The sequence below is a fragment of the Antedon bifida genome, chromosome 7 (genome assembly GCF_963402885.1).
Source record: "Antedon bifida chromosome 7, ecAntBifi1.1, whole genome shotgun sequence".
NCBI classification, from domain to species: domain Eukaryota; kingdom Metazoa; phylum Echinodermata; class Crinoidea; order Comatulida; family Antedonidae; genus Antedon; species Antedon bifida.
Window position 1 is genome coordinate 10,540,904 of NC_136232.1, and position 17,580 is coordinate 10,558,483.

The 17,580-nt window shown below is 34.0% G+C and overlaps 2 protein-coding genes and 1 pseudogene across 5 annotated transcripts in view; all 3 read left to right on the forward strand.

Annotated features, from left to right (window-relative positions):
* The first annotated feature begins 113 nt into the window (after positions 1–113).
* On the forward strand, positions 114–6,597 carry LOC144847490 (pyruvate dehydrogenase protein X component, mitochondrial-like). The gene is made up of 11 exons (XM_078703884.1): positions 114–242; positions 625–708; positions 1,065–1,165; positions 1,554–1,738; positions 2,054–2,152; positions 2,507–2,624; positions 3,751–3,822; positions 4,228–4,365; positions 4,835–4,993; positions 5,270–5,334; positions 5,693–6,597. Exons 2-11 carry the CDS (start codon positions 636–638, stop codon positions 5,931–5,933), a joined length of 1,251 nt encoding a protein of 416 aa, XP_078560010.1. The 5' UTR covers positions 114–242; positions 625–635; the 3' UTR covers positions 5,934–6,597.
* Positions 6,598–8,541: 1,944 nt separating this feature from the next.
* LOC144847499 (very long chain fatty acid elongase 6 pseudogene) lies at positions 8,542–15,966 on the forward strand (annotated as a pseudogene). 2 transcript variants are annotated; one of them, XR_013613752.1, is made up of 3 exons: positions 8,542–8,647; positions 11,487–12,591; positions 12,665–15,966. The product of XR_013613752.1 is annotated as a very long chain fatty acid elongase 6 pseudogene, transcript variant X2 (transcript). The 2 variants fall into 2 exon arrangements; XR_013613751.1 differs by having other exon boundaries at positions 11,487–15,966.
* Positions 15,967–16,476: 510 nt separating this feature from the next.
* LOC144847484 (myelin regulatory factor-like) overlaps positions 16,477–17,580 on the forward strand; it is a 34,988-nt gene continuing 33,884 nt past the window's right edge. For both annotated transcript variants that reach the window (XM_078703874.1, XM_078703875.1), the window contains exon 1: positions 16,477–16,840. In XM_078703874.1, the coding sequence (XP_078560000.1) occupies positions 16,795–16,840 (46 nt within the window). In that variant the 5' untranslated portion in view covers positions 16,477–16,794. The remainder of the gene's footprint in view (positions 16,841–17,580) is intronic.

Below are 17,580 nucleotides of genomic sequence, written 5' to 3' on the forward strand. Positions count from 1 at the left end.
TTTTAAACTCAAATACATATTTTTAAGTTATAATTTTTATGAAACAATACTATTTAGAAATGTTATTTCTAATAGTAAGAAAAGTTTTAAATATGCAATAACAAACATGGCGGCTATTCTGCGGGTAGGAAGCCGAGCTTTGAGCCGGGGAACAAAATGTGTAATTTCCCCGGCATTTTCGAGTTTAATAAATTCAGATGCAATACTAACACGATATTTAAGTTTATCCGGTACCATTCAAGGTATTTATATAGAAACATTTGTCATACGTTATTAAGCTAGGCCTCCCCAATAAGTCTTCATCATGCATAATATATGGCCCGATTCGACTAGCTCCTGCCCGCCTGGACCGTTGATACTGATAGCCAACCACATGTTGGGCCTGGCTTAGAAATATGTTAATATATTATTATTTGACAGGCTTACTTAAAGTAAACTTTTATCAATTATTTATTTATAAATAAATAAACTACCATCTACTACTATCGACTATAATCTTAATATATAAAATTATTTAAATTTACGCAAATTTATTTAAAAAAAGATGATGATTTAAGAATACACTTCTTCTTGACAAACAAAAATATATGCAATTATTAGAGCCTACATTATTCTTTTTTTCAGGAGTTACGCCAATGGAATTGCTCATGCCGGCCCTTTCTCCAACAATGGAAGTTGGAACAATTAAAAAATGGTTGAAAGAAGAAGGTTTGCATTGTATTTATTTTTATTGAATGAAGATGATATGAGCTCAGATTCAGGGTTCACTCAGATCCAGGGTTCACTCAGATCTAGGGTTCACTCAGATCCAGGGTTCACTCAGATCCAGGGTTCACTCAGATACAGGGGTCACTCAGATACAGGGTTCACTCAGATCCAGGGCACACTCAGATCCAGGGCACAATCAGATCCAGGGTTCACTCAGATCCAGAGGTCACATAGATCCAGGGTTCACTCAGTCTTGGTGGCAAGTACAGTCATACAATAAACATTTGTAAAAATAACAAATTTTGCCAATGGTGTAGTTTGTACTGTAACAAGGTTTTTGTTATACTTTTTTGCAGGTGAAGCCGTGGCAGTCGGTGATGCGTTATGTGAAGTGGAAACGGACAAGGCAACAGTTTTCATGGATGCAGATGAAGATGGGGTAATGGCTAAAATATTGGTAAGACGATTTGATTTTCATCATTGATGTCAACATTTAAAATCATCATCATTGTTATGATCATCATCATTTTTATCATCATCATTGTTATCATCATCATTGTTATTATTGTTATCATCATCATTGTTATCATCATCATCATTGTTATCATTATCATCATTATCTACATTGTTATCATCATCATAATCATTGTTATCGTCATCTTAATCATTGTTATCATCATTGTCATCATCATCATCATCATTGTTATCATCATCTTCATCATCATCATAAACATTGACATATTATCTGCATCCTCATCATCATTCTCATTTAATAGCGGTTCTAAAATAGTCAGGAACTGTAGGATTACTTCTTACCAAACTTTAAATGTTATTTTATCTCATAGGTAGCTGAAGGCACCTCAGATATAAAAATAAATACATTAATAGCATTAATGGTTGCTGAAGGGGAGGACTTCAAAGACGTTGACATACCAGTGTCAACAACTCAACAAGACTTGTCACCAACTCAAGAGGTGACACCAACATCCAAGAGTCCCACAGGTGTAGATACAGGAGGAAACGGTAGTATGTGAGTCTTCTTTTTCAACAACTTTACCAGCCTACTATTTTTAAAATTTATGTTCTATTATAATTAATTGTCATTACCATCATCATCAATTTTTTGTATTACCGTATAATAAAATAAAAAAAATGTCAAACAAAAAATCATCTTTTACCCAACTGACTGAAATATATTAATCATAACTGATGATTATATTGCAAAAACAAAATGAAAAATAAAATTATAATTATGTGTACTGGAGATTTGATTGAAAATACAATTTCCTCAGAGATTTATAATATATACATTTGAAATTGAATATTTTGTTTTTATTATTTCTAGACAAAGTTTATCTCCAGCTGTCAGGTATCTGGTAGATACGCATAACCTGGATTCTGGCAAGATTCAAGCAACTGGTCGAAATAACAGAATACTTAAAGGGTATGCATTGTGGTTTTGTAGTTAGAGTGCTCACCTTCTAATCCTAGTATCATGGGCTCAAATCCAATGTTGTGTTAATTCCACTTAATCAATAGATTCATAATTTTGATTTTGGAAGAATTAATAAAAGTGATGTCAAAATATGGTATGTAGGCCATATTCTAAGTTAATGGCTAGAAGGGCAAGTTCAAGTCATGGGTTCGAATCCTTAATGATTCATAAGCTGGAGGCTGTGTATAGAGCCTCTCCACATTATTTTTTTTATAATATTTAGTTGATCCTCATTGTTTACTATGCTCTGTTTGCATTTTTGTTATATAAATGATATAATATATAATAAATTCTGGTTTGTAGGGATGTTTTAAAATACATGTCAACTAAACCTAAAGAGGACAGTGTACCAGCTAAATCAGCGACAGCTACAACTCAAACAATTTCACCTCCACAAATGTCTGGTGTCAAAGGTCATAAGGTAGTTTCTTCATTTCTACTTACAACACCACTCTGCAAGTAAAACAGATACAGTATTAGACATCACACTTTTTTTTTAAACTAGGTAGACAGAGCTTAAAGCCCCCTTCCCTACGTTTTTTAGATCTAATTTAAGATCACAAACTATATTTAATGTAAAAATAATACTATATGGTCCTATTGCGATAACTTTTTTCGTCTTTAAACGGTTAAAAATGTGAAAAATAAGTCGATTCTAATAATTATAGCGGCCCGCTATAAATCCCAAAATGCATTGCGCGCGGATTGATATTTTTGTTTTTCACCTGTAATTCGCCCACTTTTCGATCGATCGTGCCGGCCAAAACAAATGGAAGACTCCTAACTTTTCAGCGAAAATACCGGGTTTTCCCCAATTTGTATCAACGGAGTCTGGCAAAAATAGAAAGACAATTAATGCAGCAACTATACAACGTCAGGCTAGGTATATAGCTAGCGTATGATGTTCGTACGTTACCGATGTTTACCAGCTAGGCCTACAAAACTAAGCCTAGCTAGGCTAGGCCTAAGACCGTCCAAGAGAGGTCGATCGCCGCGAGCTACTTAGGTAGTGCATTGTTTCTCACTTTTTATCATAATTTACCATAAAACGTACATTTAAGACAAGGAATGACATGGTTTAATGTTTTTAAAGTGATATATATGTATTATTTTCCAAAAAACGTCCAAAATTGCAGGGAAGGGGTCTTTAATTCATATAAATTAATTAAAGTGTTTCACTGAAGTGATTTTAATGACCACATTACCAAGTGACCTAACCTACATTAATGTAATACTATACACACCTGAAGCAATTAGTTGATTACTTAATGATTATTCATATCAATTATTAAGATATAATGATAAATTACGTTACTTATCAATTAAAATTTGTTTATAAACATTAGAATGTTTACACCATGAAGAATAATGTTTGCAGTATTGTTGCATAATTTCTTGAACATAATCTATCAACTGTTTGGACAAAGGACGTTGACCGATTAATTTTAGGAGACTGTCAACCACTTTTGTAGGACTCTGATGCATCACCTGTAGTAGAACTAATGTGGTGTAAATTTCCTTAAAATTGTTTTTTTTATTTATTTTAGACTCCAGCTTATGAGGATTTAGAATTAAGTAATATGCGGAAGATTATTGCGAGACGTCTGACAGAATCTAAGGTTTTTATTATTTTAATATATAATCTATTATAGTGTTAGCCCCTTCCCCCCCCCCCCCACTTTTCAAATTAAGAAATAAGATATAAGATACCAGGAGGGAATGTTTAGTACATTTAACATGTACAGAAGCTGATGCATACAAGGTCAGAGGTCACCATTCCTTTTTTTTTATTCATCTATATTTTTTCTAAATAAGATACAAGGGAAATGTTTAGTAAAGCTTCTGTTTGATATGCAGATGTCCTAACCATTAGACCACTGGGGCTTTCATAGTATTGTTCAAACCCGATTGGATAGCGACTCTTTAACACTCTTGGCATGGTACGGCGGAAAAGCACTAGTCCTATATTAATTATATATATATATATATATATATTATTTATTTTGAATATTTGTATATTTCAGAGTACTGTACCACATGCATATGCTACAATAGAATGTACAATAGACGCAATATTAAAACTAAGGAAATCATTTGCAAGGGACAAAACCAAGCTATCTGTCAATGACTTTGTTATTAAGGCGGCTGCTATGGCTCTTAAAGTGAGTTTAGGTTTGAATCCTACGTCAGTTCCTTTGGCTTATGCTCTGTCTACAGTATCAAACTTTATGTGACACAAAAATGTGATGTCAAATCACTACCATTTTTGGGTATATCACTACCAAATTTGGGCACATCACACTTTTTTTGTCAAACTAGTTTGATAGTGTAGACAGTGCATTACACCTTTGGTCAAGATCTTTAAACTTACTTTTAAATTCTATTTATTTTTTAATATAATTATAAACATCTGCAACTCGTTGATAGGCTAAATAACTTGTTTTTTGGCAGTTAAGTATTTATTATTTATTTATATTATGTAAAACTTTTTTTTTAATCAAATAGTTGAAATATTGTTAGGTGCTCTGTTCTTGGTAGGACATCATATAAAGCCTAAATAGAATAGAATATTTATACATATTGTTATCTAGATATTTAAACTTTTCTTTGATTTCTTTTCCCCGCAAAAAGGAACACCCAAAAGTAAATTCACAATGGAAAGATGAGGGCATTGTACAGATGGCCAATGTTGACATTTCAGTTGCTGTGGCAACAGAACAAGGACTGATTACACCGATTGTGACAGATGCTTCAAACAAAGGATTAAAGCAGATATCAGAAAATGTTAGGGTAAGCATGTCTTAAGAATTAGTCAGAGAAACCCAGGCTCTGGCCCAGGCTATGGCTCAGGACACTGGTCCAAGCTATGGCTCAGGCTATGACCCAGGACACTTTCAACAGAGGTCACGGTTCCAAGAAGTAAAGCCCTGTCTACACTATCAAACTTTATGTGACAAAAAAATGCGATTTGACTTTTTTAGTTTGATAGTGTAGTGTAGACAGAGCTTTAAACCCAGCACACTGGCCTAAGCATTTTAAATTCAAAGTTATCTACTTTTTTTCCAGGATTTGGCTTCTAGAGCCCGTGAAGGGAAGTTACAACTTCATGAATTCCAAGGTGGATCATTCAGGTAATGTTGAACCCCTTCTTCACCCCCTTAAGACATTAAATTTGAATATTGATGCCCTTGAGTATAATATAACTTATGTCATATTGTTTGAAAATTACGGTTCAGCCTCCATCTAAAGCAGAGCGGCTCTTGCTTAGGTTTTAATTAATGTTTCCTTTTATTTAAAATCAGATCTGTTCTCTTTGTATTAAGAATAGAGGCTGAACTTGATTAGTTTTAACTCTTTTTTAGCTCTTCCCTTGATATATTATGTTTTATTTATGCTACTATGTTTATACTTTATATTTGTGGGTAAATAAAAGAAATGAAAAAAAAAAGAAAGAAAGAATCAATAATTATTGTCTATTTTCTTATTCAGTATATCAAACCTAGGAATGTTTGGCATTGGAGAGTTTAGTGCTGTTATCAACCCACCGCAAGCGTGTATCCTAGCCGTGGGAACGTCAAAGCTACGATTATCATCCTTGAACCAAGCACAAACTGTAATGACACTGACATTATCCAGCGACGCTAGAGTTGTGGACGATGCCTTAGCAGCTGTCTTTTTGCAATCCCTCAAGTCTAACTTAGAAAATCCAATGAGATTAGGATTGTTATGATTTTGGCATCTTTATAGCACTCCAATTTTGCAATGCTTATGTAACCAATACCAGCAAGGCGTATTTTTTTAGTTGCCATAGCCTCCTTTGTGTGGATTTTTTTTTTAAATATTCCATCTACAGTATGTATACAGTAAGCAGACATGCTCATTGCTGGCTCATGCACTGTGAAACATTGCGAACATTATTAATCATTTATTTAAATTTTATTTAAGGTACCATACCAAAATAGTTCTACTGCAGTTACTGCAGTAACTGAACTTTGTTTACTCTTTAACCTGTTTGTACAATTATTATTTAGCAAGCTCTTTTGGGTAATCGTACATTCATAAAATATAACTGCAGTAGAATAATTTTCAGTAGAAAATATTATCCCTAAATCAAACCAAGAATATAAATTTATTCACTGCTGCATTCAATGGAGTAAATATGGCATGTATGGGCGGGCATTGGGGTTATAATTGCTGCCAATATGGAACGTTGTCGAGCATGGTAGACTAGCCCGACCATTATCTGAAGCTCACTTAGCAACTTCTTTGTGAGATAGATATTACTAATTATATTTACGATATATGCGTGGCTTGCTTCAACAGTTTGTGTTGCAGTGAAAATAGCTATGTCAAATTTTATGTAAAATAAAAATAATTATATCAAATTTATTTGTAGCAACATATTATATATTTGTACTTTATTTAATTTTTGTTACAGTTATTAAATATTGACTTGTTTTAGTTTTAAAATGTTTGAAGCTAACAGCTAGAAGTCCTTTTTTTTGTTAGGTAGGAGTGAAGAGGATGGGCATCTTCCTCGCATTGCTTTATTACATTGGCATTGTGACTGACTCGCGTTTGGGACTGGTTGTAAGTTGTCATTTTGTAACTTTACGACGACGTGACTGGTCAATATGTTCTTTTAAACAATTCGAGTTGCATAACTATAAACAATTAAACTAAAGATAATGTTATAATTATTATAAAATAATATAATCATTTCTCGTTGTTAATTAATATAAAGAAAATGCCAATTCGCACGTTTTTTTTCCAACATTTAAAAACCAAATCGCTCAATGTTCGCATCTGCTGAAGAATATATTACTGGGGAGTCAGAGATATCGTTATGGTTCAGTGATTTTCATTAACCTATACTGTACTAGCAAAATCTTACAAAATTACAATTTACATATTTTTGTTGCTGGTAGCTACAGACTCCGTAAAGTATTCTGATGTTATCATGAAAACGCCCGTAAATTCATAATTCACGTAGCCTATGCCATAACGCGATTCGAGTAGGTATAGATGTATTATTGTCTCCCAATAAACATGAATGAAGATTAATATAAGACTTTAAGAAAAAAAAAAAATGTTTTCATTTATAACAAGACAAATAAAGAGTTAAATTCAATTCCAGCCAAACATTTTTTTGTTTTAAATTACTTTTTAAGGTATAATGTTGAATTATACATTGAATACTGAAAATGCTTTATTTGTTCATTATCATAATACAATAACAACAGAAATTCATTTCATCTTAAAGATTGGCAAATATTAGTACGATGAAAAAAATACCAGATAACTATAAAATATAAGCAAACATTATTTGTAAATGCAAATGATGAAAACAAATTAAGTTTTATATTAGGAGGAGAGTCTGTTCCTTTTTCTAATAAATCATATAACTCATTTGATAAATTTTGTAAAAAATATTTAAGTTTGCATGGGAGAAACGATCGTCTTTAAAGTACTCCCAATGATTAATTTATTGTATTGTTGCTTGTAAATACTGTAGTTTCTAGTTAATTTTGTTTTTGTTTGCTTAGTTTAGTTTAGTTATTCATGTATTTTTATTTTCTATAATGTTCTGCTTTGTTGCTGGACCGCACCGCATATTGTGAGTGTCACTGATACAAAGGTGTATATGGTCAACAAATAAATAAATAAAAATACACATTATTGCACAAAACTTATAGTTTTACAATGCGGTTCAATTAGGAAGTTAAAATACGAAAAACTTTTATAAAGAGTTAAAAAATTGATAAAAAGTTGTTTAAAAAGTTTCATTTACATAGTCTTAATTTACAATACAGTATTTTATCGATGGTGACGTGAATTAATATGGATGGCATTTTTTAACAAATACATATTTGCTCTGTTCGTATAACTATTATGTGACATTGAAATGACATATTAAAAAAAACATATAAACAATTTTTTTTTTCAGGGGGACAATATCTTTTATGAACAGTATATGCGAAACTGATAAAATAAAATGCTTATGAATCAGATGGCACACTCATCTTGATAAACCAATCAGAATTGCGGAATTCACACTGTAGCTCACTTAACGCTTCATTGAGCAAAATCAGCATGATCGAATCGCCCGATCGCTTAAAACGTCATATTATGGACTACAAATTAAGAATAAATTATGATAAATTACAAATTGAAACTATCTCTGATGATATCATTTAGAATAATAATTAATTGTAATTAATAAGATTCGCTATATTGCCATACATTTGAAAATTATTTATGATTTATTTCATTTTATGTTAAAACAAATTGAAATGTAGATTATTTTTAGCCCCACAAAGACGTACAAATTATTTACGGTTCGCGACAGTTCATGAGAAAAAAGCAGTAGGTCAATTGCCGGCTAGCTAGAAACTCTCTTTTCTTTATCTGTACATCAAACAAGACAGCAGTATACTCAAAGAAGTAAGTATTTCATCTTTTTTTACATTTTTCAACAAATAAATAACGAATACACTTATTTAAATGCTGATGTAGTCAGTGAATGTGTGTGTGTGTGATTGATGGTGGTAGGCCTAGCTGCTGTGTAGTAGAGTGTGTCGTGTGAGAGCTAAAGAACTGATATTGTTGCATCCACCCGCCTTCATCATCATTCGTAACCGGGTGGCAAAATTGGATAGCATAGGCTCAAGATTCTTTTTCTTTGTAAGATAGGCCTACTGCAATAAATATTTTTTAAAGGAATAAAAATGTGTTTCTAAATAATTTGCTTTTAGTGTTTATGGTGTAGGAATCGGTCATCCATAAAATGAGATTGATTTTTTAATTTCTCTCCATTTATTAATTAATAAATCGGATTGAATTGAATATCAATAATAAATAAAACGGTAGTACACAGATGTTTATTATAACATTATTGCATATTTTATGAATTTATGGGGTTCGTAAACAATGTAACTGAACGTGTGTTTTATTGACTAATTAGGCCTAATATTATTAATTGTTTGATCTAGTACACTAAAAGTATTTTTATAGTACAATATACTGAAAATCGGCAGCCTATAAAACAATTTAGATTAAATTTCACCAATTTTATTTGATGGTTATTTGATTTATATATATATATATATACCAGTGTTAATTGTCTCTACCGAATGGAACATGTTTTTCTTGTCTCTAGTATGAAAACAATGTATATGGAAGAAATATATATAGGCCTATATATATTTCCTCCATAATGGACTGTAATATAGATAAATAGATCTTTATTATAATTAATGTGTCCTCAATCACTCTGTGTGCCACCAGATAAGCTGTATTTTAGGCTTATTATAAATAAGTAGAAATGGTCTATTGTGAAAGTCTATTAAGTATTAGTACTGACACGGACATATTAATTTGTATTCGCATTTAAACCACATATTCATTCATTCAATCTTTTATTTCGGAATCTCTGGTCCATAGAAAGTAAAATCACATATAAATTAATTAAAAATAAACAAGACTGTACTAATTACTACTACTCATCTCAGAATGGCATTCCACCTGTGGAGAGCATCTTTGTCTTATTTATAGGCCTATAAGACGTTGCCTATAATCGTTGAGACTAAAACATTTTCACTTGAATTGAGTCTACATTACATTATGTAATGCTATTGTCTTTATTTAATCTCTCGGTAATACTAAATGCCCCGGGAAACCATAGACTATACTGAATAGTTCTTTCTTTATGTTAGTTGGTGAGTGAGATTGATTGAATACGGTATATCTTGCAGTTAGTTAGTACTGTAATAATACTGTAATATCAGTGTTAGCACCACACTGTCAACGAGTGAGTCATGAATCTGTCAACTCATCAGTGACCATGCCAATGTGTTATCTATTATTATTAAAAGCACATAATGATATTGTCATCCTGATATGTTATCTTTTGTTAAAGGTTAGGACAACAATCTGAGTATTATTTGAAACGGTATGCAAACATAAGAGATATGTTATTATAGATTGTATATCGGATATATTAATGATCGGATATTATGAAATCTTTATGCGGTGGTCTATATTGTCCATCTCATTGTACTTTCGATTTTGTCTATAAGGCCAACTCAGACAGCGTCGTAACGGTACGACGAGTCCTCTCGTCGGGAGTCCCAACTACCTAAAACCTACGCCCGACGCTATCGCAAGACGATCGTCTCGTCAGGATTCAACTCAGACAGCACCCGACGAGTAAAGACGTTTCGTCGGGTCTCGTCGTACGATGCTGTCTGAGTTGGCCTTTACTGATCCCAATGGAAATAAGCTAATAAGCTTTTTGGGCTATCCTGGAAAATCTTTTATAAATGTATTATTTGTAATGTCCGTAATTAATGTTATCACTTTGTATGTATTTTTTATGATGATTTTCCTAATAAATTCAAATCAAATTGATTTGTCACAAATCAAATGATACCCACCCTACCCCGAAGTACTGTATTCGTTTTCCAAAGCCTTAAGTGTTTTAAATCAGGTTTACCGGGAAAGTACTTTATTCAATAATACAATACAACAGTCCGTGAATTAAAACTCATACGTAATCCAAATTCAGTGGGTACAGGCGAACAATAGACTGGGTACGATTATGTGTACTATCTCTGAGCATGCAATTAAAAATGTGATAAATCTATGCCCTGAGATTGCATGATGACCCCATTGTCAATTTACCAGCTGATTACAGATAATGCGGGTCCGGGTTCTTTGGATGTAAAATAATCGAGGCAGTTTTCTTCTGAATATTTTGTCTAGTGCACATGCAAAGCATTGTCAAAATACATGCGAATGTCTAGTGCACATGCAAAGCATTGTCAAAATACATGCGAATGTCTAGTGCACATGCAAAGCATTGTCAAAATACATGCGAATGTGGTTCCCACTAGAACGTAACGCAATGACGTATCGACGCAAAGTGCTGTATTGCGTAATCACAAGTGGGAACCGACGACGCAACAATGCTGCAAACATCACAGGTTTGATTTCACGCAGGCGGGGGCAAACACAATGATTAGAAGGGCATTTGCTTACGTTGCGTAGATTGCGTTACGTTGCGTCGCTAGTGGGAACCACGCTTTAGGACGCAACGTAAAGGATGCAAACGCAACCCACGTAATTTTGACCAATCACAAGCAATGGATTATTCGAACTGTCTCTTATGATTGTTCAATTCGCTTGGGTTGCGCTTACTTCTTTTACGTTGTTGGAACCAATCTTACGAATGCCATTTTAATATCATCATATTTAATTCATTTGTTGTCTTTATTTTCTTCAGAAATGGTGAATGTATCTCAGGACAGGATGCATTTGTACGAGTTCGAACGGACGTTTGACCTGTCGTATTACGTCAACTTTTTCGGGACATACTGGCCGTTTGGAATACTGATCAGTATTATATATTTAATAACAATATTCTCGATACAGAAGTGGATGAAAGATAGACCAGCGTTTAGTCTCCGTCCACCGCTCTTCGCATGGAACGTAATGCTGGCTCTTTTCAGTATAGGTGGAGCACTAAGATGTTCGCCATTTCTTTTGTATGCCGTCTGGTACGACAGTTTCCATGACAGTGCGTGCAATTCACATTACTACGCCAACAATGGGTTTTGGGGAGCAGCTTTTGCTTTTTCGAAAGTAGTAGAACTCGGCGATACATTGTTTGTGGTTCTTCGTAAACAAAAACTTATATTCCTGCATTGGTATCATCATATTTCTGTGATGATATGCACGTTTATCGTTTTCGGAAACCAGAGCTCGGTTGGGTTTTGGTTCTGTGGTATGAATTACGCAGTTCATGCTATTATGTACCCGTACTACGCGTTACGCGCAGCTGGTGTACGCACTCCAAGATTTGTACCAATGTGCATCACTACTATACAACTCGTACAGATGTTTCTAGGAATGTTTGTGGTAGGCTATGTGATTGTTATGCGAATGACGGGACAGAAATGCGACACGACGGATGGCCGACTTATATACTCGTCTCTAATGTACCTTAGCTACACAGTTCTCTTCGCACAATTCTTCTACAACGCATACGTAAAACGAAAGGATGGCAAGACTAAGAAGGTTGATGGTCCCCCTGAAAAGACCCACGTCATATCTAACGGAGTAAACGGCACCCATACAAACGGACTAAAACGCCGTCCGGTGTCAAACGGAGAGTAGAGTACATCAACCGTCAGTTGACGTCATCACCACGCTTTCATATGCGCGCGTTTTCCGACCGTTGACGTCATCACCGACGCTTCAATATGCGCGCGTTTTCCGTCAGTTGACGTCATCACCACGCTTGCATATGCGCGCGTTTTCCGTCTGAGTTAACGTCATCACCACGTGCAAGTTCCCGTTAGTTGACGTCATCACGCTTACATACGCGAGTTTCCCGTGAGTTGACGTCATCACTACGTGCAAGTTCCCGTTAGTTAACGTCATCACGCTTACATACGCGAGTTTTCCGTCAGTTGACGTCATCGCCACGCCCGCATTATACACGCGCGTTTAAAAGTAGACCTCTAGTAGTTATAACATTTGTATTCAGATAGATAGATGCAAGATAGGGAAGATTAGAATGTTATACTCTATAAAAATGTTGAGCAACTCCGCTTTTCGCTCGATAAATTTGTTAAAACATTATTTCATTATAAAAATGCTGAATAACTCCGCTTTTCGCTCGATAAATTTGTTAAAACATTATTTCATTATACAATATACTTCATGTGCAAACGTCTATATAAGGAGGTTGGGTGAAGAAATATAGAGAGAATACACATGGAGTGATACAAATTATACACAGAAGGAGCGACTTGTTTGTTTGTGACATGGTGCTATATGTTGCTCAAACAGTAACATATCAGATACCTGTACTAAATGTTAACTTTACTGAATATATTATATTGAGTGTACTAATGTGACTCATATGTTGTAACATTTACTGATAAGTGAAGATAGTGTGTGATTATTTCCCCCATAATACAACTTGCATTGCGATGGTACATTCATTGCCATAGTATTAGTAGCACTCTTTGCGAGATTAAAAAAATAACGGAATAAACACATTATACGGAAGTTTCTCCAATAAAATAGATCTTAAAACTCGCTCTGTGAAAGATAGTTCTTCGCCTAAAGGCCAATTTATACAGACGAGCGGTAACGGTAAGTGGTAAACCGCGTAGGCTTGTCCTACGTAGAATCTGTATCTATCCTGAGCGTTGTGTATAAATGGTCATAAAGCGTGGTTCCCACTAGCGACGCAACGCAAGGACGTAACGCAACGCAAGTGAATTGACCAATCACAAGCGATGGCTTATTCGCTTGCGATTGCTAACTGTCTATAACTTCGCTTGTCATTGGCTAAAACGCTTACGTTGCGTTTACGTCCTTGCGTTACGTTCTAGTGGGAACCAAGCTTTAAGAATAACATATCGTAGATTCTATATTATTACCGTTTCCGCTCGTCTGTGTAAATTGGCTTTTACACTGTGTATTAGTATTGGTGAGATGGCCCCTTTCCTTTTCTCTTAGCACTGCCTATTTGGTTACCGTATATTACCGCCGATATTCGAGAAATTATCAGTCAGTGACTTAAAATAAAAATGTACAGTATACCGTACTTAGATTTGGGAAAATTAATGAATTAAGATTAACAAATTTGTTAACTGTTATATAATATTATAAAGTGTTATCAGATACTAATTATAAATGAAATGGTGTTGAGTAGTGTTTACTGTTAGTTGGTAGTATGCTCCTATATGCAAATAATCCTAAAAATATTACGGCTGAAAAATGTGGAAATAGGTACCAACCCTCTATTATGATATCCACTCTCTAAAGCTTGGTTCCCACTAGAACGTAACGCAAGGACGTAAACGTAACGCAAGCGTGTTGACCAATGACAAGCGAAGTTATAGACAGTTAGCAATCACAAGCGAATAAGTCATCGCTTGTGATTGGTCAATTCACTTGCGTTGCGTTACGTCCTTGCGTTGCGTCGCTAGTGGGAACCACGCTTTAGGACGTAGACGCAACGCAAGCGAGTTGACCAATGTCAAGCGACAGTTCGAATAATCCATCGCTTGTGATTGATCAAATCACTTACGCTACGTTACGTCGTTGCGCTGCGTCTCTAGTAGGAACAAAGCTTTATCGTCCCTGGAGAAGTCCGTGTTACCAATTTTCTTATGTATATATATCAATGCAATTGAATTTAGCCTAATAATGCAGTATGTAGTGAACAATATGTGTTGAGCTAACGCACAATTGATATGTTTTGTTTACATTTTTTGACAATATGATATATCTGAATTGTTGTGAACGGTGTACAAGAGTTAATTTTACTTTTTTTTATTTGAATGGTAAAAAGGTAATTCCTATTATTATTGGTGATTCTTGGTACTGTATCTGTAACTTGTCTAGTACTGTATAAGGTAAATTATGTAATACATATGTGACGCCTGTATCTTAGGTCATACCATAATACAGACGGTACATGTTACACTATATTATGAAATTTGCCATGATACTGCTAGTCCATATGTGGAGATACAGTACAAAGAATCCGGTCTTATTTAGGGGTTTTTAGGTTATAACTGTAGATTTTTAGCACATTTTAAATTTTACTATGTTTTATTTTACTCTATACTATGCTATGTAAATTGTTAAAACAAATCATCTTATGACGACATTAATAATCACTTCTAACAATAGCGTCATAGTTTTCGTCACCATCAAATCATATCGTCACAATCATAAATTATCATTACCGTATCAACAAATTATATTATATTACAATATTACGGTTAAGTTAGAATTATTATTTTCAGTTTATTATTAACACAGTATAATAGTATATTATTGCTGAATATTTATATTTCTAAAGCTCTGTCTACACTATAAAACTAGTTTGACAAAAAAAAAGTTTTATGTGCCCAATTGTAGTGATATGCTCAAATATGGTAGTGATATGACATCATCATGTCTATATGTGGGCACATCACATTTTTTGTCACATAAAGTGTAGACAGGGCTTTAGAAGAATAAGTTTAAGTATTATAACATGAAATATATGATATTTCTTCGTCGCACCTGAAACTTTAAACCATGTTTGCGCTTGCAGAGTCTAGTAGATTGTTATAAAGTTATCTTGTGGTGTTTCTGTTCACAAATATATTGTGGAAATAAATGTTTTAATACGTTTCTACTTTATTATTTATTATCAAGGGCTGTGAAAATATGATAATATAATATTATACCACCCCGTCCCCCACATATCAAGTTGCTTGCATGGGTCCGGCAATTGAATGTGAAATACAGGTATTCATTGAAATATTTTATTTAAACTGGGCGACCGCTTCAGTCAAAGACTGGTCCCTCCGAGAGGCCCAGGTATTATTCATTGGTTTATTTCCCTCTCCCCTCTCCGCGCAAAATTTAGGAGGGCGCTAAGTCATAATATACATGACACAGTATACTGTAGTAGTAATAGCTCAGACAGCAGCCGGCCCTATTTGAACGTCGTTGAGTCCCGAGGGTGTCCATACCTCTTCTATCTCAGAGATAGACATTTTGAATTGAAAATTGAAAATATTAATAATACTGTCATAATAGAATGGATCACCTGAATTATATTTTAATTATGATTATATTTTATATTACTTTACTAATTGGCATGAACACGGACATTCTTCTATTTGAATTGAAATAATAGATATTGAAAAATAAAACAAACGAAACTCCAAATAAAAAAACAGAACACATCTTTACGTCTCTTTATTTTGAGTTAGTTTTCCTTGCTTTATCTTTATTGAATATTTATTTGGATCGTTGTAGTATAGTTGTAGTTTAAATTGTATTCTATTATTCCTCCACAAAACCTCAATATAATATCATTGATTGTGTGTCAACTTATTTTAGTAGCAGGACGCCCCCACGTTTATCTCGTTTCACTGGAATTCACAGTTCACTGAGCACATACTTAAATGACGTTGTCTCTTGGTTTTCTCATCAATAAGTGTAGTAATTTCTCAATTTTAATCTTTTAAAAGGGAAATGAAAATATGCACAAAAAGACTTTCAAGTAGTTTTGATTAATATGTGTTGATAATTTATATAGATTAAGTTAACTTTCCGTGGATGGTGTATAGAAACGTCGCATGGCCAAAGGTCATACGAACCACTTCGCGATGTCACTGTTTACGTCACTTTTCTCTGTGTGAAAAAGAAGACACTTTTTATCAGTTATTTCTTTCTGTTTGTAAACATAATTTTCATGCAAACGTTCTTCCCGAATGAAAAGAATGCTCCAAAATAATATTTAACAACCGTAATAACTTAGTGATAGGATTTGGTCATAATTTTAAAACCTGTTGCTGTAGCAAAATGTACGTCAATATTTGATCACGTGACCACTGACTCATTTATCAGTCATGTATCGGCAATAAATACTGATTCCGCCTATCTAACATGGCCACCATTTGTTTTGACGTAAAGTTTGGCGTACTAAAGTGATAATAATTGCAATAAATTTGACAATGTTAGCAACGAATTATCAATGATCAAAATTTCATATGTTCCACGGATAATTAATGATGGAAGTTGTTGGAGAAACGGAAGCTTTACAGCAGTTTTTTGGTGAGTTTCAAACCACATAAATACTTGAAGTAAAATAAAGTACACTGTGTGCTAACCACACAGCGTTGCCCTTACGTCATAAGGGCCATCTTCCCCTCCACTGGTTATCTCGCATGGCTCCTTGAATTTAGCAATGCGAGTACCAGGCCTAGAAATTCATTATTATAATAATTTACATGTCATGATTTAAAATAATACAAAAATTGGATGAGCAGGATCAGGTGCCGTTTTCGGCCACCTCGACTTGTATGGACTATACCATTATAAAAAGATGGGAAAATAGGGGTGTCCCATTTATTAATTGAGTGTGTTGATGTGTTAAAATACTGCTAGCTGCTTTTGTTCTTTTGTTTAGTGCATTATGTTTCAGCAACAAAAGGAAAACAACTACGCCCTGCATGCTGTAGAATTAAATTCAAGTTTTCAAGTTAATACAGTATATTATGGCTCTTTATTTCTATATAATTTTTAGGTATCCTTCCCTAATATATTAGGTGGATTCCCTAAGGTGGATATTGAATAGTTTTTACGGATTTATAGATACAGAAAATATATAAAGAAAGTTTTTATTCCAGTTACAAATAAAAAATTTTGTCAATAAATCTGTACCATTTTGTTCCCAGAAAACACAGCGTTTGACATTGCAAGTTTTTAGGTTTGGTTTTTCTAAAACGTTTTAAACACGTTTTTAAACGTCTTCTGTGTAGAAATACATGTTCTAATTGAACAACATTTGCATC

Excerpts from the sequence above, each read along its gene's own strand:
- LOC144847490 (XM_078703884.1), top strand. The coding sequence starts at position 636 with ATGGAATTGCTCATGCCGGCCCTTTCTCCAACAATGGAAGTTGGAACA. Across the intron at positions 1,166-1,553 it reads GGGTAATGGCTAAAATATTG|GTAGCTGAAGGCACCTCAGA; the intron begins GTAAGACGATTT and ends TTTATCTCATAG. Across the intron at positions 1,739-2,053 it reads ACAGGAGGAAACGGTAGTAT|ACAAAGTTTATCTCCAGCTG; the intron begins GTGAGTCTTCTT and ends TATTATTTCTAG.